At 43.2% G+C, this 22,341-nt stretch overlaps 1 protein-coding gene across 1 annotated transcript in view; it reads left to right on the plus strand.

Moving 5' to 3' along the window:
- The first annotated feature begins 1,489 nt into the window (after positions 1-1,489).
- LOC136365749 (multiple epidermal growth factor-like domains protein 6) overlaps positions 1,490-22,341 on the plus strand; it is a 35,826-nt gene continuing 14,974 nt past the window's right edge. The window contains exons 1-3 of the mRNA XM_066326451.1: positions 1,490-1,508; positions 1,977-2,099; positions 21,273-21,395. Coding sequence (XP_066182548.1) covers positions 1,490-1,508; positions 1,977-2,099; positions 21,273-21,395 — 265 coding nt within the window. The remainder of the gene's footprint in view (positions 1,509-1,976; positions 2,100-21,272; positions 21,396-22,341) is intronic.

The raw sequence follows: 22,341 nt of genomic DNA on the forward strand, positions 1-22,341 counted from the left end.
CAAAAATTTCTTTTAACCTGTGGCTTTTAGCCAGGATCAGAAGTGAGCCAGTCAAGTGAAGCTTGAGCCCATCAAAGAACTAACAAACCTCGGTAAATCTTGGTCTTTAATAGCGAAGGGTTGCAGTTGAAAGGCTCTCACCTCTCTTGCATGAATGTAAAATTCTTTCTTTTTATTTTTTTTCTTTGCCAACTAATTAAATGGTGTTTTTTAAAGCCTCATTTCCCCCTTGGGAATGAGGAGTGCCACTAATACGAAGTAACTGCCTGTGGTTTTTACAGTCATGATGATGCTTATCTTCTGCTGCTTAATCCTCCTTCTCCTGACTTTCCTGCTGTCTGACCTGAAAGCAATGTGAGCTCCTTCCCAGTGCCAAAGGCCTGTCAGATCTGTCACCTCAGCCTGGGCTTTGAGGAGGTGGGGTGTCCCCTCAGCCCTGGCTTTGCCACCAGGGTAGATCAAGACATTTCCCCAAAAATTGAAGCCAAGCCCCCCAGAGCCCATTATTCTCACACAGTTCCATCCCTGCTTGCCCTCACACTGCTGGACTGGGTGTGTGTGTGGGACATGAACACTTCAGAGGGCAAAGTGAATGAGAAGGCATTTCCCAAGCTCAGTGTGCATGGAATCAGTGCAGCAAATACCTGCTGGGCTTGTTACATTTCCCATCTCCTTTGAACAAATGTTCTGTTTTGGAAATCACCTCCATATCGTCTGTTGTCTCTGCTGCTGCTCAACAGAGCAGCACTGCTCGCCTGATGGCTCCCATCATATTTCTTTGGAATTTCTTATGTAGGGTATTTAGGTAGATATGGAAGTGAATGTCTTTGCTATTGATTTTTTTTCTCTGCCACTGGCCCATTGGCTCTCTATTTACTTCTTTTTTTTTTTTTTTTTTTTTTTTTTTAAGCTCTTTAATGTTCTTCATTTGTAATGTGTAAAGTTCTATTTTGCATGCAGGAAAACACCAGCTTACAAGGTGAATAAGTCAGGTGTGTAGGTAACAGCAGCTGACAGAAAGCAGGACCATAATGATCCTGATTTAAAATCTTACCGTCTTCCAGAGGTTTCTCCTCTCTGCTGCTGGAGATGACTGTATACAGGTTGTTCCAGGGGTGGAACTTGGAGAGCCAGTTTGGCTCTGCACTCACCTTGTGCAGAAGGAGAGGAGGAAAATCCCACCCTTGCAACTCCTAGAATCACAGAATCATTTAGGCTGAAAAGACCTTTAAGACCATTGAGTCCAACCATTAACTCAGCACTGCCAAGCCCACCCCTCAACCATGTCCCCAAGTGCCACATCCACTAATGGCTGGCTCAGGGATCTCAGAGGTGTTTTCCAGCTGTAATGATTCTGTGATATCTGTCTTTTAAATCCCTCTAGGGATGGTGACTCCACTACTTCCCTGGGCACCCTGTTCCAGTGCTTGGCAATCCTTTCAACGAGGAAATGTTTTGTGATACCTGTCGCTGTTAGGGACATGAAAGAATGTGCAGGCAGCAGAAAGGTCAGCAGGAAAGCTCTCTCTTTATTTTTGTGACTCCATCTTAAATAGCTTTTACAAGCAGGCCAAAGATTGGCTACACAGGTTGCCACCTCTTCGACCTCGTTGGTGAACATCACCATCAATCATCTCTCTCCTCCCAGAGGAGAAATATGTAAACAAATAGATAAATTCTAAAAATATACATAATTTACTTGAAGCTGCATGAGAATAAAATACAAACAGTAAAAAGCAGGCAAACTTGAGGCAACAGATGCCCAGTCTAAACCTCCCCTGGCCCAACCTGGTTGGGTGGAGGGGCTCAGCAGTGTAACTGGGCGTGGCTGCTCCTGGGGTTGCTTCAGGGTCCTGAGCTGTTTATCTCAGAAACTTCCTCATTTTTTCATATGAGTCAGACAGGACTGTCCTCAGGTCTTCAGGTGCTGTGGCCAGTGCCCATCTTCAGTGGTTGCCTGTGCTTTCTCCTGGCAGATGTCAATGAGTGCACCACGGGGAGCGGGGGCTGCCACGGCCGCTGCTGCAACACCATCGGCAGCTACCACTGCAAGTGTCCAGCTGGCCAGAAGCTGGGGGAAGATGGAAAATCCTGTGCAGGTAATCCTTTGTGCCATGTCTCACTGCTATTAAGGAATCAGCAGACTCAGGAAGGGGAAGGAAACGCTGGCTTTTGTGTGGAGCCGGCTGAAGAGCGTGTGCTCAGAGTCGTCGAGAGTGCAGATCTTCTCATGTCTGGATTATGAAGATGTAGCTGTAAGAACACTTCAAAGGGTTGGGGTTTTGTTTTATTTTGTTGAAAAAAAATGTTATCACTTAACCTGGATTGGCTGTGCCATGTTCTGATTATGGGATTTCCGTCATCAGTTTAAAAACTTGAAGAAAGTGTATACGCTTGATAATATTTCATCTGTCTCTAAAGCAAAATGGTTCTTATCAGAAAATACACATACATTTTCACATTTCAATCACAATTCCACAGCTAGAGATTAACTGAATAAAAAAGGATTTAAAACCACATGCTATGTAAACCCATTTGTCTTTCTCGTAGGGGAAATTTAAGTCTAGTTAGTGCGTTATAGGGTAAAATTCGTTCTTGTGCAGAAAGTTGTGTTAGAACAGGTAATGAATTATGGCCAGATTTCCTAAAGGTGCACTGGCAAACAGAGTGGGTGTAAACAAGCCCAGATGAGGTGTCTCCCTACAGTCACTACATTTTGTGCGTCATCAGGTGCTGCAGAAGGTCAGGTGTTAGGTACCCAAGGCGTGCTGCACTGCAGCCCAGAGCAGTTCCTTCTTCCTGAGCTCTCCCCTGACACAGGTAGCGGGGATGTGCTGCCACGTGATCTGGTGTGCTCTACTGTGTGCCTGGATTGCACCTTCCCTGCAATTCAGTGCTGCACTAAAGGCATCAGTGATGATATTTTTTTAATCTCAGGGCAGCTTTTCATGAACTGTATTATCATCTTTTCACAAGAAACTGTGTTCTCTGGCTTTTCCCATTGCACAGTATCTCAAGATTCCTTTCTTCCAAGATTTCATTTTACCATTGTCCAACTCCTTTATAAGGTTTGTATAAAGCACTGTATTTCTTGCCCATGGTCATATGCTTTATCCTAACTTTATAATTTATTTGGCTGCACTCCTTTTCTCGCTAAAATATGATGGAATTATTCTCTATGGCAACCTATCTGTTGAGATCCACCTTGACAGTGTAAATAAGCTGTAGATGGTTATTTCATTTTGATTGAAGTATTTCATTATGGTCCCCCATGTTTTCATTTCGGCCTTTGGAGAGCTCAGCCCAGGAATATAATTTATGATTCACAGATCCCTGCTACATCACCTCTCTTACCTCTTTGGGGGACTGACTGGCAATATGCCCATGAGCACAGGTCTGTGTTTTGATCACTCCTTACTGCTTCCAGTGCATAAAAAGCTGTCCACACCCCAAGGTTTTTGAAAGCAGGACTCCTACTCATCATAATCCTTTGCCTGCAAGAGTAATTTTTCCTTTAGACTGGTCTTATTTTAATAAGTTGGCCAAATTAGTGCTCCTTCTGCACAATTCAATTCTTAAAATAGGCTTTAAATTCTAGCATTTGGACGGTCTTTAAAAACTCAAACAGAGCTTAAGGTATTTAATTTTTGTACTGCATTTTATCTGACCAGGAATTGCAAGGGAATATATTATTAGGTGTTCTGAAGCCTTTTTTTTTTTTTTTTTTTTTTGTAGTCTTCAGGCAAAAATGGAAAAACACAATGAACTGGAAGTACTCAAGTCATAGAGCAGAGCGAATGTGGTGGAGTCACTAAAGACACCTGAGCTTTTGCAGAGGTGACAATGACAGTGAGAATTTGGCTGTAGTGACCTGCAAGGTGGCCAATTTCAGCCAACTTCTGGCCACCAGGTGTTACAGTGTGTGTAACTTAGTGGTTGGTCACTATGTGAGGGGAAAGTGGTGAAACACTTTTGACGACTTTTTTTGTTTTGCCTTCAAACAAAACTCCGTGTGCTGCTCGAAGGTCTTCCAGGGCCTGAATTGGGGTTTTATTTATTAATGCCTCTGCGTTGCTCAAAAGAGTTATTTTTTGCAGGTAGGAGTAAAACAGCTCCTCATTCAGGTTAACCAGTGGTGTTTTGGAGGAATAAAGTTTATTGTTGTTCTGGGTTGTTTCATTCTTTCTGCCTTTATAGCATCATTGTGCTTTATGTTATCCCTCAGTCTAAACTCGGGCGTTAAATAGATGTGCACTATTGTTCTGCTCCCATTATTTGTCTCATGGTTAGTTTTATTTCACTGGTGCCTGCAATGATCGATCAGTGTACGGGGGTTTTTTTATAAGCCAAGGTACAAATAAGGTGCATTGTTAGAAAAGGGCATGGAAGTAGCACAGATTTTATTCATCGAGTCGTTATTACTGGAAAGATTGATCGTGTTTTTCAGAAACAAAATAGAGCATCCTTCTGACAAAAGGGAAGGATGTCAGGAAAGAATTGTTGGGTTTTTGAAAATGGGTTTTTTTGCCATTTGTAGCTGTTTAATGCTAAGGAAGGGTCAGTGGATACAGATTCACTAACCAGCAACAAGCTGAAGTGCCCTGCTGTTTTCATCAAGCATTGCTGGGGGGTTGTGAGCAATTTTTTTTAGAGACCCAAAGGCCTGATTTCACAGCTTGAACGAGCTGATAATGCTCAACATCTCCACCTTCTAGGGTGTCAGAGGTGTGTGCAAGACACAAGGCTCCATGAATATGCACAAGACAACAGCATGAAATAGGTGAGATAATATAAACCTAGTTCTTGCTATCAGCTTTGATTAAACCTTCCCCTTCCCGAGTGATTCTGTGGCTGGTTGGACCCACATGGGGAAGGGGATTGAGCAGCACAGCCTGGGACACCCTGTGCTGTGGGGTCTGTTCTCATTCCAGAGGTTGTAGGGATATTTCCTGGCTATTTTTAGGGATCTTTTCTGGCTGTCTGGGGGCTCTCGTGGCAGTTCAGAGTTGTATAGTTTGTAAAGTCTTCCTTCGCTTTGGTGAGGGATGCTGGTATCGAGAGGCAGGATGTGCTGAGCTAAAGGCCTGTGCATCTCCAGAGAAATGCCAGCCAGAGCAGTGACCTGATTAGCCTTTCAAAACTAATTATCTCCATGTTGTACTGCAGCTTTCCCTCTCCAGCCTTCACGCTCAGAACTTCAGTTTGCTTCCCTGACAGAGAAATATTTCCTGGCAGCTCCTGGCGTAGGCATTACAGATTGTGACAGAAAGCTCCTGCTTCCCTCCCGCTCCTCGTGTGCCTGATGGAGATGAATGATGAGACGGGATTTGGCTTTAAATCACTGCACAAATAATGTGACAAATTAATATTTGACATTTACTAGTGTAGGGCTGTCAGGCTGATGCTGTGCCCTGTGCATCCGTGTGGTGTTCCTGGGGCAGGCTGGGCAGGGGCCGTGGGTGGGTTTGCTCAGAAAGGTGTGACCTGGTCTGAGGAAGGGAGAGGAGGTGGGTGTGTGTCCAATCCCTCCTCGTTTGTGGAGCAGAGGCACCACTCTGTCAGCGGGATGGGCTGTGAAATGCAGAGAGATCCTAATTTCATATTTTATCCCGATGTGAAACGGATCTTCTCGAGCATCACAAAATGCAGGAATGGTATTTTCTGAACATAAATACCATCTTAAATGGTATTTTAAATGGTAATTTTAAAGCTCAGCTGTTGGCACGAGTCCAGATCTGTAAGGGATGCTGAGGCTACAGCTACAAAAGCGTGTTTTCACACATGAATAAGCTGCAGAACTCAAGTAGAAAAAGGTCATGACCTTATGTTAACCTTCTTTGGTAAACTGTCATTTCTTATTTATATTATTGTGCTCTCATCTGTCAAGGCAACTGAAGGAACTTAGAGACAAGTGAAGTCCTGTGATTAACTGTTGATGAAAAGGAGCTCCTATTTTGTTGATTAGAGTGATGTTGCAAGCGCTGTAACCCCATCCCTGGGGGTGTTGGCCAAACCTGGGAGCTCTGGCAGGTTTCCTGACCTTTGCCAGTGGGATTTTGGGAGCAGCTGCCTCCACAGAGTCGGAGTGGGACAGTGCAGGGCCACCACTGCTCACGCCAAGGATGGAGGGGTCACTGCTGGAGCCTGATCTCGGGGCAGGGGAACTCTCCAAACACTGTTTGTTGCCTTGGGAGAGTTTATGGTGGGTTAAAAGGAATACTGAGGGACATGTCTGAGAGCAAGAAAGTGCTTGTTAATGTGGTGGCAGTGTTTATTAAGTTAATAAGGTCTGAGATGTAACTTATTCTTACCAGATTCTGGTTTTGTTGGAAAAGAAAAAATGCTAATTCTGTGTTTGGGCAGTTTTCCCTGCCCAGAAAATCAATGTACAGATGTCTGCCATGTCCTGTGATAAAAAAAACTGAAGGACATAATACCATGCGCTTCAAAGGAAATGCCAAGGCATTTTTATTGTGTTTATTTCATTCTTATTACAACAGGAGAAGTGAGTCTGCTGGAAGGATTCTGGATGCTTTTGCATTATCTTAGATCTAAAAGTTGCATTTTGTTCAACAGCCAATGTTGGCAGGCCATGACACTGAGGTACTTATTGCCAGGAACACTTCAACAGAAGGAGAACAAGGAGAATATGTTTTACAAAAATCAAAAAGTACCAGTTCTTATTCCAGGTGCAACAAGTACCACAACAACTGAACTCAAATCTTACAGCACTCAAGTGAAGGCGCCCTTAGATGAGGTGAAGCCACCCAACCCTCTTCATCTCTCTCTATTTCAAGACCTTGTCTTGAGACAAGGAAATAAATCCAGTTGCAGGGATTGTATCACAATTATCTAATTGTCTGTAACTGAATTACTCTGTCCACCTAATGTCTGCCTCCTAGAGTGAGTGGAATGGACAGCTCCACTCATCACCTCAGCAGACCCTGGGTGAACCATCTTGAAAACTGAGGCAGTTCAGGGTATCGGAATTCTACAGCAATTCTAAAAAGAAGAGAAAAAGAATAGGCACAAGAAAAAGACTTGTCAGAGGAGAGAAAGTAAAACCTAATTTCTGATTTTTCCAGACCTGTTGTTAGTGGCTCTCAGGTATCCTGGGATTCCAGGTTGGGTTTTTAGAGCTAAGTCAGATAATTTCAAGTATTTATGTTTCAAAGTATAAAAAGCCTACAGTAATCTGCCAAGAGGGGTGAAGAGAAAACATTTTCTTCTCCATTAGTTTATGCATCCAGAATACTGGTAAATGTCTAACATTTGAAGTGGATTAAACAAGAAGGGACATCTGTTTTTACATTTAAATATTAATTATGATTGCTCCTACTTTTCAATTCATTTTTTTTAGTCATAAGTAAAAAGCTTAAAATCTGCTTTTGATTTCAGATCCAGGTTGGTAATAATAATTTTAAAAAAAAGGAATTCCCGTATTTCTCTTATAGAGGGAACTGTATTAGTGGAGATTAAGGATTAATTGTGCATTATAAACACTATTTGGCATTGTGCACTCAGACTTCTGTGGTTTTTCTGGAGACTGTTGGGTTTAAGCAGGAGGACTGTGTGATTTTTGTGCATGGCTGCAGAGAAGCTCCAGGCAGAAACTGCTGGAGATGTTCTACATTTGCAAACTTGATGGGGAATCTAATTTTATTTCTACTCCCTAGTCATTCTCCTGGAATTCTCAATTTCAAGCATTTCTCTGAGCAGAAGTGATGGCTGGAGGTTGTTCCTGTGACCCCCCTCGTGCTCTCCCGTGCCGTGTTGGATCCAGCTGGGATCAATAGCTGTGTGGAGCTCTTACACTCTCCCAGGAAAATTGTGTTGTCTGCCTGCATTTGTCTATTCCTGGTAGTTCTACAGCAAAAAACCCCTCCAAATAAGTAGCAAAAATGACAACATATTCACAGTGAGCGTAACACTGACTGCAGCCTACTGGACTTTTAAAATGAATTACCTGAGTGCTCATTCCTGACAAGCCCGAGCAGGCAGGAGCCTGAGCTGAAATTTGGGGGCTCATTCCAGGCTGGCAGTGGCTTGGTCTGGGCACTGCCCTTGCTTTTTGTGAGCCTTCCTCAGCAAAAACAACTCAGCTACACGCTGGGGGCACACAAACCCTTTCAATCTTTTTAAAATGTATCAAATACTAAAATCAGCAAATCCCAGCTTTTTTTTTTTTTTTTTTGTCTGTTTTCTTTTCAGTCAGGGAAGGGACACATTGCTCAGGCCAGAACAGACACTTCCCACCTGGTTCAGAGCATTTCTGTGTTGGTCTGAGCCGAGAGAAGCATCTGATGCTCTGATAGCTGATTTATGGTTGAATTTTAATTGCTCTGGTTTAGTTTCTCCCTGATCCCTGCTTGGCTGTTGCTGAAGTGTCCCCGCTCCTCCCTCACACACTGAACAAAGGCGGCTGTGAGCTGAGCCACCCACTTTCTCACATCTGCCATCCCTCGGGGTAGGCAGGCTCACAGTTATGACAGCTCCCTCCAAAGTGAGCACTGCCACCGAAGGCTGGGCTCCTTTATCCTGGGTCCGTGTTTGCATCGACGGCAGCTGAGAACAGCCTGAGTCAGTTTGCAGTCACTTTTTAAGTAGAAGTTTTATGCACAACAGTTGGGTCGAGCGTATTATTATCCCAATCCAAGGCTCCAAAGCAACAGTTGAAGGAGTCCTGCCCAAAAGCCCTTGACTTTTGGGGAAGACTGGACTGATTATATTTCAAGGATTCAGTGACTATTTCCAGATAATCTTGGTAAGTCTCCGTGGAGCTTTTTTTTTTTTAATGCTTAGATTTTTGCCTTTGAACGCTTAACTCAGCTGCAACGTTTTAATAACAGCCTTTTGCATAAACAAACCATGGGACTGGCAGTTTAATTTTCAGGTTATGTCAGGATTACACAGGGTTAGGTGTAGTGCAGCTTGTCACCGTGTCACACATCCCCTGCAGCTCAGCTTGTGCCGCGTTCCAAGGCAGCAGCGTCTTTTCAAAAGCACGGCCCCACGGAAAACTGGGAAAACCTTTTCCCTTTGCATTTCAGTTAGCAGATGAGTTATTGATCGCTGATCTGAAGGGGAAGGCTTGTTCCTGGGTGTCACAGGTAGCAGCAAAGGCAGAGCCCCATCCCCATATGGCGCGCGCGGCTCCCCGTGCATCACAGCTGATTTTAGACTCGGCTCATGGATTGCTCCCCCAGCCTTCCAGCCACCTTGTCTTCCTCCAGCCCCACCAGCTGGGAGCAAATATGGAGCAGGAACCTCAGCTTGCCATTATCCTTGGAAAGGAGTGTTTGTGGGACTTGCAGGGACCGTCACTCCCTCGGTTGCGACTCCAGGTCCTGCAGTTGTGAGTTTGTGCTCACAAAGTTGGGCATGGGCAGAAAAAACTGGCCCTGGACAGTTTTCTTTGTCCAAACCACTTCATGGCATAGAGCTGTATTGATCAGCTTTTGATAGTGAAAACATTTAAAGTTCAGAATTATTGCAGTATTTGCCACATTACTCAGGGGCTTAATGCTTTTAATTAACATGGGAGCTGCGAATAGTTAGATGAAAAAGCATTACAGAACTATATGAAAAGGCTGTTATTGTCCAGATGAGAAGAAAATATTTGGAAATAATGTGACAAAAAATGATGGACTGCAGTACAAATATGTTTTGAGATATTTCTAGGGCTCTGATTAGTTTATATTAGCTAGTTTTTTTGCATTTATGACTGAATCTGAAGGGCAGGTTATGGAGAATGTTAACATTCCAGTGGGCTGATTGACAATAATTAGTTTATTTTGAAGGAAAGGAAAGAAGCACAGTATTGTTGGAGCTGACTAATGTGAATTAAAAGCCAGGTAATCTTTTCTGCAATTACAGGGATACAATGATTGCTGTTATCAGAGAAGAAAATCCACTCGTACTTTTAAGAATCATTGTGTAGGAAGAGCTTTGCAAGCCTGAAATTGAAGCTCTGGTCATGGGCTCCAAAAGTACACTTAGTAGTAATTTTATGCAGAAGCAAGACTTCTGAATACTTAAATTATAGCTTGTTTGTAGCAAGGTATTTACCAGCAAATACAGGCATCTTATAAACAGCACATGAGTCATCTTGGTGTTCATTTCGAGCACATCGAAAATGCAAATTGCAGCTGAATTATTCTTGTGCGGAGAGGCGAGGCTTAGAAAAACCTTAAATTCGTACTTTAAATGGAAATTGTGAGAGGAGAAATGTGCACATTTGCCTTTCAGAGGAGGGTGTTGTACAGGGTGGCTACAGCTTTTTCTCTGGCTTTGCCTACAGGCTGCGTAAACAAGAACTAACAGGGAAGAGCACAGCTCCTGAGTGGTGTTTATGTTCCTCTTTGGAAGCATTTAATACTGTTCTCCACCAGGACAGCTAATAGAACTCCCTTCTTTTCTCCTTTTTTCTTTTTTTCTTTTTTCCTTTTTCTTTTTTTCTTTTTTTTCTTTTTTTTTTATTTTTATTATTATTGAAATGCCTGTGGATTTTACGAGCCATCTGATAAAGCCTTAAAAAGCTTTAAAACAATTTGTGATAAAAATCTAAGGCAAACAGAAACCCGTCAGCTTCTCTGTTCAAAGCCTTGGCCCAAAGGAAGCGATCCAGACGTGGCTGTCAGCGAGATACAACTGCTGGGAGAGCTACACTGCATTATTAAAAGATCAGTAGTTTGATCAACATCATATTGGATTACTCAAACTTCAATTACAGGAGTACCTGAGGGCTTTAGCTGGGATATATTAGAAGACCAACTTGAAGTAAACCTGCTGTTGTTGCATGCCTTCTCTGGGAAAGGCCCACCTGAGAACCCTGTGAACAATTCCTGTCCCAAAAGGGATCCAGTGTCAGGCAAGGAGTTCAAAAACAACTCATAAAAATGGAGCAATCAACTGATTAATTTGATGGGAATTTTAATCTCAGGAAGAGGAAGAAAAAAGGAACTAAAATAAATTCTTCTGTGCCTGGTGACATAATTCACACAGAGACAGGGTGAGAGAGTTGGGATGGTTCTGCCTGGAGATGAGAAGTGTCTTGGGAGACCTCAGAGACCCCTCCAATGCCTAAAGGGACCTGAAAAGCGAGAGAGCTGGAGAGAGACTTTCAACAGAAACATGGAGTGATACGAGAGAGGGAAATGGCTTCAAACTGACAGAGGGCAGCTTTAGCTCAGATACTGAGAAGAAATTCTTCCCTGCGAGGTTTGTGAGGCACTGGCACAGGTTTTCCCAGAGAATTTGTAGCCTGGAAGAGTTCAGGGTGTCAGGCTGGACAAGGCTTGGAGCAGCCTGGTGGAAGGTGTCCCTGCCCATGGCAAGGGAATTAGAACTGGTTGATCTTCAAGGTCCCTCCCCACCCAAACCATTCTGTGATTCATGACTAGGATCCAGCTCTGGAACTTGGCAGGGATACGCTTTGGATGTGTTAATGTAATTTCTCTCTTCTCCTGGTAGAATCTCTGCAGAGTCACATGTGATTTATGTCATAAAGGAAGCAGAGCAAGAAAATCTGTGTAAAATGCTGTCCTTTCCTCACTGGCAGTTGATGTCTTATTGTCCCGGAGTTGGGATGGCTCCAGTGGGGGATCAGTGCTTGTGTGGCACTTGAGGAGGCTCCCCATGAACTGGTGGCTGTGGAGCAGTGCCAGGAGCCAGCTGTGGCAGAGGGAGAGGAGGTTGTGCTGTGGTCTCAGTTTTAGACTGGCAGAGGTGGAACTTGGTGGCTGAATGGTGCCTGTGCCCTCCCTGTTCTCCTGCTCGTGCACAGCCTTGTCACAAATCACATCTGCATTTCCAGCCAGCACAGCACATGGGCTGTAAGCTGGAAACATCAGATTATGAGGACGTTTGCATGATTATAATTTTCTTGTGCATGTTTTACCTGCTGTGTGTGGAAAACACATTTCTCTGCATTCTGCTGTAGTGGAGACACAGAGCTCAGCAAGTGTGCATTAATATTGCTGCTAGCAAAATCCAGGTGTTCCCATCACATCAGGCATTTCTCTTTTTATTCCATAACTACTCTTGCAAACTGCCATATCCTGCCGAGAGGAGATGCTGATGGCCCAACATCTAAACCTCCTTAATACAGCTCAGATCTGAGTCCACACGAGGAGTTTGGGCTGTGTCATGCTGTCACTTATTAAGTGCAGCTCCTTGTAGAGATCCTCTCCTCCTTTGCCACCCTCCCACCTCACAGCAGGGCCCAACTCGGTTGTGCTGAGGAGCTGTATTTAAAAATTGATGGACCCATAGCAAATATTCTCTCTGCTGTTCTGCCCCACATCAGAAAATCTTGCAGGAGCGTTGCAGTAGCTGCTGATACTGGTGATGTCAAAGTCTTTCTCCTAAGCAGAAATCATCTGAAATTTTGATTGTTGTCTTTAAAAACATTCCCTTCGAACTTCCCTGTTTACAGCCAGTACATTTACCTCTTTCCTACTGGAAACAGTGACATTAATGAAGCTGGGTTGTTTTTTTTTTTTGGTGTGTAGATGTTTTTTTAGGAGCCTGAGTTACCCTTCTATCTGGTTTGTCGTTCTTCAGCTTGTACTGTCTTGTTATTCCATGTGGTCATTCACTTATCCTGGCACAGTTCTCCACTGAGAGTTTGTGTCCATCTGTGTGGGTTTCATGTTGATGGGAGCTGGAGTCGTCAAGGGGGTGCAGTTGCCAAAATATCTATTAGTCTAACCCCACTGTGGAGGCTGGTAACCCTATCACTCTTCCTTTTTGGCTTTCCTTTGCTGAGATGCTGTGTGCTACACCAAGGTCCCAAAATGGATCATTCTTTTTTGGTTTTAAATACTTAGAGTGGAGAAAAAAAACGTACAGGACTGCTTTGTGCAAAGAAGGAAAAATGGATTTCTTCACGGCTGTGTGAAAACATCACAGTTTGAGGTCTGTCCGTGAAATTATCATGTTCCTTGCTTTAATTCTATAGCCTGGTTTTCTTGCAAATTGTCTGGTTTCAATAATTGCTTAGAACATGTGTGTGTGTGTGTATATATATATATATATATGTCTCTGTGTGTGTATATTTAATGAAGAATTCCTTGAAACTCTAATTAGGGCTGCTTGACTCCAAAGCAGTTTACATATCACAGGCTTACACAGCTATCAAACAGATGCTTCTCCTTTTTTTTTCATTCAGCTGACATTTTCATTTTCTCTGCATATTTTGAGCACTGAGCAGTGATGTGTTTTGACTCCTGAGGCTACAGATGATATCAAAATGAGGATTAGAAATGAAGCTTTACCTGTCAATTAAGTTGTTAAGCTTGTCCTTCACAGTGTCTACACTTTGAAATGGCCTGTTTATTGAATTTGAAATAGTTTTCATTCTTGACTTTGTTTAAATTGAATGGACAGTTCTAATTATAATCTTCAGGGTTTTCATCTGCAACATATGGTTTGCATTTAGAGCTGTGGATGAGGGGCTCTTGGATGTTTATTGAGCTAAACCACTGTTAAATATCTCATGAGAGAGTGGCATGTCAGGCACTGAGAGTAAGCAAAAATGGGCAGTACAAATATTGGCCAGTTTTCTCTTTTCACATCACTCTGTCCAGGAGATCTGCTGGGGGACAGCTGAGAAATGAACTGGGGTGGCATTGGTGAGGAACAAGTCACCACTTTAAGTGGTTGCCTTGTGCCAGTCTTCCCTTGGAAGCAAGAAAGAAAGGAAGGAAGGAAGTCCTTCTTTGATATATTCCTCCCCCACCCTGAGTTCAAATGCAATGACTTCAAATTACCAGGTCTTTGTCAGGTCAGGGTTGTTCTTTCCAATCACAGGGTTGCATGAGATCTCATGGCAATTTATTCATCTGTTTGTTCTCCATAAGGCCAGTGACAGACCAGGAAATGAAATCCAGGTCTCTCAGACTTGATGGGGTGATTGTCCCTTGCAGTGCTCACAGAAGTCTCCTCCCCCAAAGCAGGTTGTGGGGGAGGTCCTGCCACTCCTGCTCCATGGATCTGTCAAAATTGCCATACCTTGGAGATGCCTCTGTCCTTTTCCTTGAAAACAGGCATCAGGAGATGCATCTCCTTTCAGATCTGGACATAAATATTTATTACCTGACACAGGGTCCCGCTGATGACTGTGCTGTTCAACCTTTCCTGGCCTAGGCACTGCTGGATGTCCTTAAAACTACCTGAGAACACATCTGAGGTGTAGGGCAAGGGACCAGCTACAGGGTAGAAGATGCCTCTCCACAGTGGACCACATCTCCAGGGAGGTCTGGAAGAAGGACTGACAGACACTCAACCTGGGACAAAAAGCTGTAGTGGTTTAATGCCATTATTTGCCTTCCCCATTTTCCGGGGTGGGTAAATAATCAGATAATTTGTAAAGCTTCTTTCTGTGCCTGCAAAATGAGTGCTGCTAAAAGTTGCTTTGTCCTTAATCCCGGGTGAGGAAATGTAGTAGAAAACTGCCTGCTCCAACAAGGGTCCTCCTCCATGGTGAAATCGGTTTGCAGGGGCTAAATTGAGTGAGGAATAATTAACCTTGCCTTTTCACCAGTCTCTCACCAGCCACAACGTGCTCCTTTTGGTTGGCTGGAGCCATTCCATGAATGAATCCTGTTGGAGCAGCCTTGCCTGGGACACCTGGGAGTGAGGAATGTGAGGAAGCTGCTGCAGTCAGGGCTGACCTGGCTGGCTCAGAGCTGGGGCAGACAGTGGATGCTCATCTAATCCGTGGCAGGGGCCAGCAAAGGGCAGAACAAATAGCTTGAGGAGCAAAAATAAAAGCCTGACAGCACTAACAGTTCAAAATGACCCATCTGGCTCTGTAGGAGCGCATTTATCTATGCTGAAAGCTGTTCCGTGGAGGTGTTTTAACACCAGGTTCTAGAAAACCACTCAAAGGAGCTTGTAGCATATTTATGGGGTTTTGTGAAGCATTAAAAAAAAAAAAAAAAAACAAAAAAAAAAAAAAAAACAAACCTCCCTGGACCAGGAGTTCTGCAGTTTAAAACCTCCCAGCCACCCAAAACTGCTCTTTTCAATTTTTGCTGCTCAGTTTGGTTCAATAAAAAAGAAATAAGTTTTCTATTAATATGAACTGATTTATTTTATTTTATTTTTTTAATTTTACGCTGTGTTTTGGACCAACCTTTACATTTCCATTTTCCTTCCTAGAGTCAATACCAATGTAAAACTTCTTTCACTGTGGAAAAATTGGCCAAATATTTTTCTAGCAACAGGAGTTTCAAACCCCCTCCAACCAAAGTTTCAAAATCTGAAAATCATTTTAGTGTTAGTAAAAGAGGAGAGATTCTTTTCAAACCTCTGCTGCAAGAACAAATTATGTCATGCTTAGTAGCGAGTGCATTTGTGAGGGGATTCATACTGGTTGTCAAATTTTGGACATTTCTGAGCTTGAGACTTCAGCAGTTCTGTGATTTAAAGTAAGCTGTGAGTTGAATCTGTTATAAATTTACCTACTTACAGCAATAACAGGGGCTTATTTTAGGTTTTACTTCTATAGAATAATTTCTGACTTTTGTGATCAGCTTAAGAATGTCTGGGAACCAAGCCTGTTTCCCTTCCTTCCCATGAGTACATAAATTATTTAATTGAAAAACACACTAAATAATGTGCAAAATCCACCATGTAATTAGTGGGGAAAGACCATATGATATTTTCACTTCGTAATTTTTGTGAGGTTTAAACACCCTTTGGAATACAGAAAAGGGAGTAGTAGCAGTGTAGTTACAAATAACAGAAGGCAAAAGCACTGTCATGCATCTTTGTTGATTTAAAATACCACATTAAATAGCAAACAATCAGAGTTTTCTCATCAGATGTACGAAATGATCTGCAGCTGAAGAGTCTGGGGGAGCTGGTTGGGGCAAAGGAGGGGTGAGCCAGATTGTTGGAACTTATTTCCAAATCTGTGTTGGAGTTGAACAGTTTATCTACTTGTGATAATTTTAAACAGAGCCACTTAAGGCTCCTTGTTATGGTACTTTATTTAAAATTTAACCTTCCCTCTTTCTCTATCACAATCATTCCTGATTTATCCTCACAATATTTTGTGGGGACTAGTGACCCACAGATCTCCCTGTGTAAAGAGGGGTCAAACCTTGATTTTGTGATATTTTAAGATAAAGCTGCAAAGACTAGACCACGTTTCTTCTTTCTTAATAAATAATCATTGTAATTATTTTAAATGACAATCTGACTTTAAATCCATTAGCATAAACCATTCTGTAAATAAATACAGGTAGGGGTTTGTGTTTCCCTGCTTCTGCTGGTCTCATCCTTTCTGCAGCAGGCTGGGGGATTGTGCTGGCTGGAAAGAGGAAACGTGTGTGTTCTATTCATTCCTGTTTTCTGTAGCATTTCCTAGGCAAAAAGGGGTGTAGTTAAGCTGCTGTGAAAGTCATTTGGGCCAGACCCACAGATGGTGTGGTGGGGGTTTGGGTCCCTGTGTGCAGGTGCCACCAAGGACCCAGAACAGGTTCTGCCATCAGCTCCCAGCAGGACAGGAATCCTCCCGTCCACGTGGAGTCTCTGGTGTTTGTGGGGTGGCTGATGCTCACGTTTGGTCTCTGCCTCTCCCTGTTGTTCTCTGCTTGACAAAGGGAAGAGATTTTCTTGGAAACTAATTAATAAGTAAATAATCCTGAAATCATGCAGCCATTAAGGTTGGAAAAGACTTTCAAGATCAAGTCCAGCAGTCAACCCAGTGCCGCCACCATGTCCTTGAGTGCCACCTCCACCCTCCCAGGGACGGTGACATTTCCATCACTGCCCCAGCAGCCTGTTCCAATGCTTTTCAACCCCTTACAGGATGAATTTTTTTTGTTCTAAATGGTGAGGTTGGTACTGTCCAGTTCTGGTTTCTTTCTCCATCAGTGCCTGGGCACTAGGAAGAGTAAGTTTTGTGTCTGCTTATCTCTCAGAAATCACTGACTCTGAACAGGTCTCAATCTGCAAATTTTAATAGTCAGGGGAGGAAAACCTGTTCATTTTTCACCCTCAAGAACTGCCACTGGCTGGGGAAGCTCCTTGAGAGGCAAACCTTGGTGTCACCTGGAGCTCTTGGCAGTGTCCTCCTCAGTTAGAACACCATCCCTGGGATACCTTTGGCACATGATCTCTGCTCCATTCAGGATTCTCAAAGTTGGAGGCTTGTTATCCTTCTGTTTTTCTGACTTTTTGGAGTTCAGTTCCGTATTTTGTTTGCATTTCTTAGTGGTCTAAAAAGCAAAGCTTTCTGTTAGCAGAGAATTGATCTGGCAGAATCTTCCTTCCTTTCTTCCTTTTTAAAAACCATGATTGCAGGTTCACTAATTATCCATGTTTATCACTGCTGTCTGTGTATTTTTGAGGAACTGATTGATCATAACTGTTTCTGAGGGTTTTAATAACGATATGAAAGGAGCTGCTGGTGTGACAATCCTGAATTCCAAACAAGCAGTCACACAGCTCTGTACTGAAACAAGTTTTGGGCAGGGCAAATGGATTTTTGTCAACGTGGTTCATCAAATCAATTAGGTACCAACTTCCTTGGCAATTAGCAGGGCCCTCAGTCAGGGGTATGGAGGATTTCACAGTCTGGAATTTCCCCTGTAGGATCTGCCCTTGGAAAGGGCACAGTGCTGGCAGTGGGCTGGGCATTTGTACATCACATCCTCTTTTATTGTGTTTGGAACTTGAGATGTTGGGATGGAGAAAGGGTCACTCCAAGTGCACAGCCCTCATGTTGTGCATGGAGAGCTAAAAAAGATCTGTAACACGGTGGCTAAAATATTTTACATCTTGGGAGCACACAGACTTTGGTTTGTGTGACTCTTAGGTAATTCCTGATGAAAGGTGAACAAAACAAGGACACAGGGGAGGTACCTTCAGTGGGGAACCCCCCTGTAAAGCATCTCTGAAATCTTTTGAAGGTGAGAAGGAGAATATCCACACACCACCTCTTCCCTGTTCAGCCAGCAGTGTAATCTCCTTGGCAAGGCAGCCTGGGGACAGCACACAGATCTGATTTTCCCTCTTGTCTCCGTGGATTGCTCTCCCTCTGTCTTGTGGGAATGCAGTTGCTTTCATCACCGTCTGGCTTGTGATAAGCAAGCCGTAAGTGGCTTGAAATTCAGGTTATTCAGATAAGCATCCTAAGTTGTAACTATAGAAAGTCGAGCAGGAAGGTGTTTCAGTTTGATCTGCACTGGAAACTAATCCAAATTTAATCACAGATACAGATACAATCTTCCATAATCCTGTGATGTTCTAGAATTGCAATGGAAGGGCTTTGTATTTTAAGAATTCTTTTAAATATTTTTATGCATCTGCTATTCTAGAATAATTTCATCTTTCTGTAGCTATTCCCAAGTAGAAAAAAATATGGCCAGCAGAAGCTGTTGCTTTGCTGCTACACGTGTCCTTTGCTAGTACAGCAATTTGAACGTAAAAATCCAAATAGTTTAGACTTCCAAAACGCTCAAATGCAGTTCAGGCATTTAGATCAGTGTCTGCTTTGCAGACTGCTCCCCAGACAAAATAATTAGGGAATTTTTCTGCTGTGACTGGGGGTGAAGCTGTTTCCTGGCCTTGAGATGGAGGAGACATGGCGAGGCGACTGTGCCTTGCATTTCTCTTGATTTTATCTGTAGGATGTGAGGGAATCTTTCAGCATATAATCCTTAAAATATTGATCTTGCAGAGGAAGTCTGGGGCTGGAAGGGATCATCTGTCATCAGATTTGCTGTTGATGTGGCGTCGTGGAGCTGCATTTTCAGCTCCTGGGTCTCGCCTCCTCTTGCTGCAGGGAGTCTCAGGCTAGGGCTGGGTCTAGCCCATGTACACCAAAGTGGTTTAGGCTCTTTTATTTTGTGTTAAATTGTGTTGCCTTTCAGCAATATCACTGCTTTAGGGCCCTCTGGGCTGTGCCAGCACGAGAGAAATGCCACTGAGGGAAGAGCTGCTGCTGGGTGCAGAGCTGCCCCATAAACCAAGTCACTCCTTTAAATCTCCAAATGGAGACTAACAAATATCACTAACTCCCAGCTCGTTTTTATTAGCTGGACCATTTTTCCTCCTCTGTAAGTGCCAATATCTGAACTTAAAACTGTGTTTGGTATATGAGAGAAATTCTCTAGCTGATCGTAGCCTATAAAATTAAAATATTGAAGCTCCCAGTGTTTGAGTTTATTGAGGTATAAATACTAGAACGTGGTGTACTATGTGGTTCAGCTGCTTCCTTGTCCTATTTTTCTGAGTTTTTTGCTTATTTTATTTCTCTGACACTCCATCCAAAGGGTTCCCTGGGTTTGATTTTGTCCTGGCATTTTTCAGCAGTCTGGTACTTAGTGGTATGGAATTCAACAAGGTGAATAATATTTTCTGTTTACTGTTTGCGTTTTAAAATGCAAACTTTCTGTTTAAATAAAAAGCATATTCCAGATGTCTTCGGGCAGTAGGACATGTATGTAGTATACAGTCTAATAAAACAACAAATACAGCAGAAGGATCAAAAAGTGGTGCATGTTAGCAAATGGTCTGAATTTAAACACCAGTCAACACCAGGACTTCATTTTAGGTGAGGGAAATTCACATGTGAAGTATTAAAATTCAGCTTCATAAATACATTTCCTCAGGAGCGGGACATTGTGCATTTCCAAGTCTTCTTTAAAACTTCCTCTTTCAGTTAATTCTGATTAGATTTTCTAAAGTGGAATAAACATAAAAGCATTAAAAATATGTAAACCATGAAAGTTAAATGCAAAACAGATACAACCGCAGCAAAGATATGAAAGCCAGAGCCCTTGTTGCTCAAGTGCAGTATGGAGGAGAAATTCCTTCACTGTGGACTCGCTTCCCCACAGGAGCAATTGTGGACTTGCCTCCCATTAGATGATTTCAAAACGTGATCTAAAGAGCAATTAAATCAGCAGGAGGCCTCAGTGTTGAAAAGGGGGTTCTTTAGAGCTGTCTGTTGCAGGAGGGAGGATTGGCTTGGGGAGGAAAATATCTTTGGCATTCGGGATAATTTGGGACCAGCATCGCCCCTGGGGGAGATGGTGGGAGGTGGAGTTGCTGTCCCTGGGGATTGCTAAGTAAAGGACAGACAAAATCCAGCCAAACATCTGCCAGGTGAATTTTTTTCAGGGAATGGACTAATTGACCCTTATTTCCAATGACCTCCATGTTGATTTTTAAGGTAATGGTGTCAACATGTCAATCAAACGCTATTTACAGTAGCTCAGCGTTGCTGAAGAGGTGCAAAACCTGCTTATGTGGTACTTCTGGAAATTCAGTTTTATGGTTCTGTCTTAGACCTTCACCTGTTTACTTAAACCCTTCTTGATCTTTGTCCATCATTGTCCATCATTTTCAGATGAAACTTTACAGGAGTGTTCTCAAGCTGGTTTAATGCTTGTTTCCCTCCTCATCTGACTGAATGTAATCCTCTAAAAGCCCCTGAAATATGGAATGATGCCTGCTTAGCTTTGGAAAAGGTATCAGCAGGAGCTCACATAATTTTTCTGGGAGGTCATCTGAGAAGATGGACAGTTTATGGAAAGTTTAGGTGAACACAAGGAAGAACAAGGCACAGTGTTCACCCCTTCCTGGAAGTGTCCCAGGCTGGCTGACGCTTGGAGCAAGCTGGGCTAGTGGAAGGTGTCCCTGCACATGGCCAGGGGGGTTGGAGTGAGATGAGCTTTGGAGTCCCATCCAACCCTCAAACCATCCTGTGATTCTATGGCAAGAGACACAGAAAATGTAGCACAAAATCCTCACTCTCCGAAAATTGTCTCTTTAAGCTTTCTATGCTTTCCGTGGTGGAAAATGTAATGGTGATGGAGAATGTGTCTGTTTTCTGTTCATGTCAGTTGTACCTGCTTGTAGCCCCAAGAACAGATAGGATTAAAGGCCTGATGCAGAAGGAAATCTTCATACAGTAAGTTTTTATAAAAGCCGAAGGTTTGACCAGCAGTTGCTACTGGCTCAAATGTGTTATCTAACCCTAATTCTTCCCCTGTACTTTTCTCTTGGCCTCAATGAAAGAGCCATGTCACAAATCACTCTAATTAACAAGGACTTCAGAGGCAGAGACTACAGAGGCAGTGCCTGCAGGAACTTGGAAAAATACCATAAAATCCCACTTTTCTTTGCTGCCAAAACGAAGTAAACAACAACAACCCTGGCTGTGTTATGGATGAGCCATGCAGGAAAAACCAGGGTCTGTCTGTGCTGGGCTCTCATGTGATCCTTCCTCACCATCTCCCTTCCTTCTGCAGACGTGGATGAGTGTGAGGTGCTGAATGGAGGCTGCCAGCATGGCTGTGTCAACACCCACGGCTCCTTCCAGTGCCAGTGCCGGGCGGGATTTCGGCTCCACGCCGACGGGCGCACCTGCATCGGTAAGGAACCGCTTCCCATCCTTCCAACTCTGGCTTTTCTCTACATGCAAAAGGTTCCTAGACTTCTCCAATCTGAGTTCTGGCTAAATACTGTTACCCATTCTGGTCCAAGCAGCCTGCGAGGATTCAGGTATTGCCACACTTATTATTATTTTGGTTTGAGTTTGGTTTTTTTTTTGGTCGCACGTTGGTGAAAATTCTTTTGCGGCAGGCGTTCAGGAGCTTAGGGGGTCTTCGTTTCAAATTAGTGCATTTTTTGAATTCTGAGTGCTTTTTCTTTGTGGCACATCTCCCTGCATGTCCCAGCACTGCCCTGGGACTTGGTGATTTTAGAGGCGGTTTCCAAGCTAAAATCACTTGGTGATTTTAGAGGTTGTGATTTACAGGGTGGAGTTACCCTGTGTGTGCTCATGTCAATGAGAGCACCGTGGAGCTCAGTCAGCACACACTGCCTGTTTGTGTGGAGGGGATCAGCCCTGGAAATAAAGCCTGTGTTTCTGAGGCTGGACTCTAATGCCTGAAACAAGGCACACCAGAGTTAATTCTGCGTGTTGTTAAAAACAGTAGTATGAAATACACGGTTCTTGTACTGCATTTAAATCAGCACAAAAAAAGTCAAAGTTTTGAGTTCTGCAGAAAGGATTAAAATGTTCTTTCATCCGGGAAGAGGAAAAGGGCACCTTCTGTTTAAATTTTTAAACCTGATTTGAGGTAATATGGGAAGAACAGTCAAGTGCAGTCAGACCACATCTGCAGAATGAGTTCACTCACAGTTTGGGCATTGTCTCAGTTCCTGCACAAAGTCCCTTGGTTGTGCTTAACTTCAGCCAGAGATGTCATCAGTCATTCCTGGTGTTATCACAGCAATACATTCACTGATGCAACCAGGACACAGGAGGTACCAGTGCTCAAGCTGTGGGAATAATGGATTTTCTTATTTTAAAAC

This window comes from Sylvia atricapilla, chromosome 10 (genome assembly GCF_009819655.1).
Source record: "Sylvia atricapilla isolate bSylAtr1 chromosome 10, bSylAtr1.pri, whole genome shotgun sequence".
NCBI classification, from domain to species: domain Eukaryota; kingdom Metazoa; phylum Chordata; class Aves; order Passeriformes; family Sylviidae; genus Sylvia; species Sylvia atricapilla.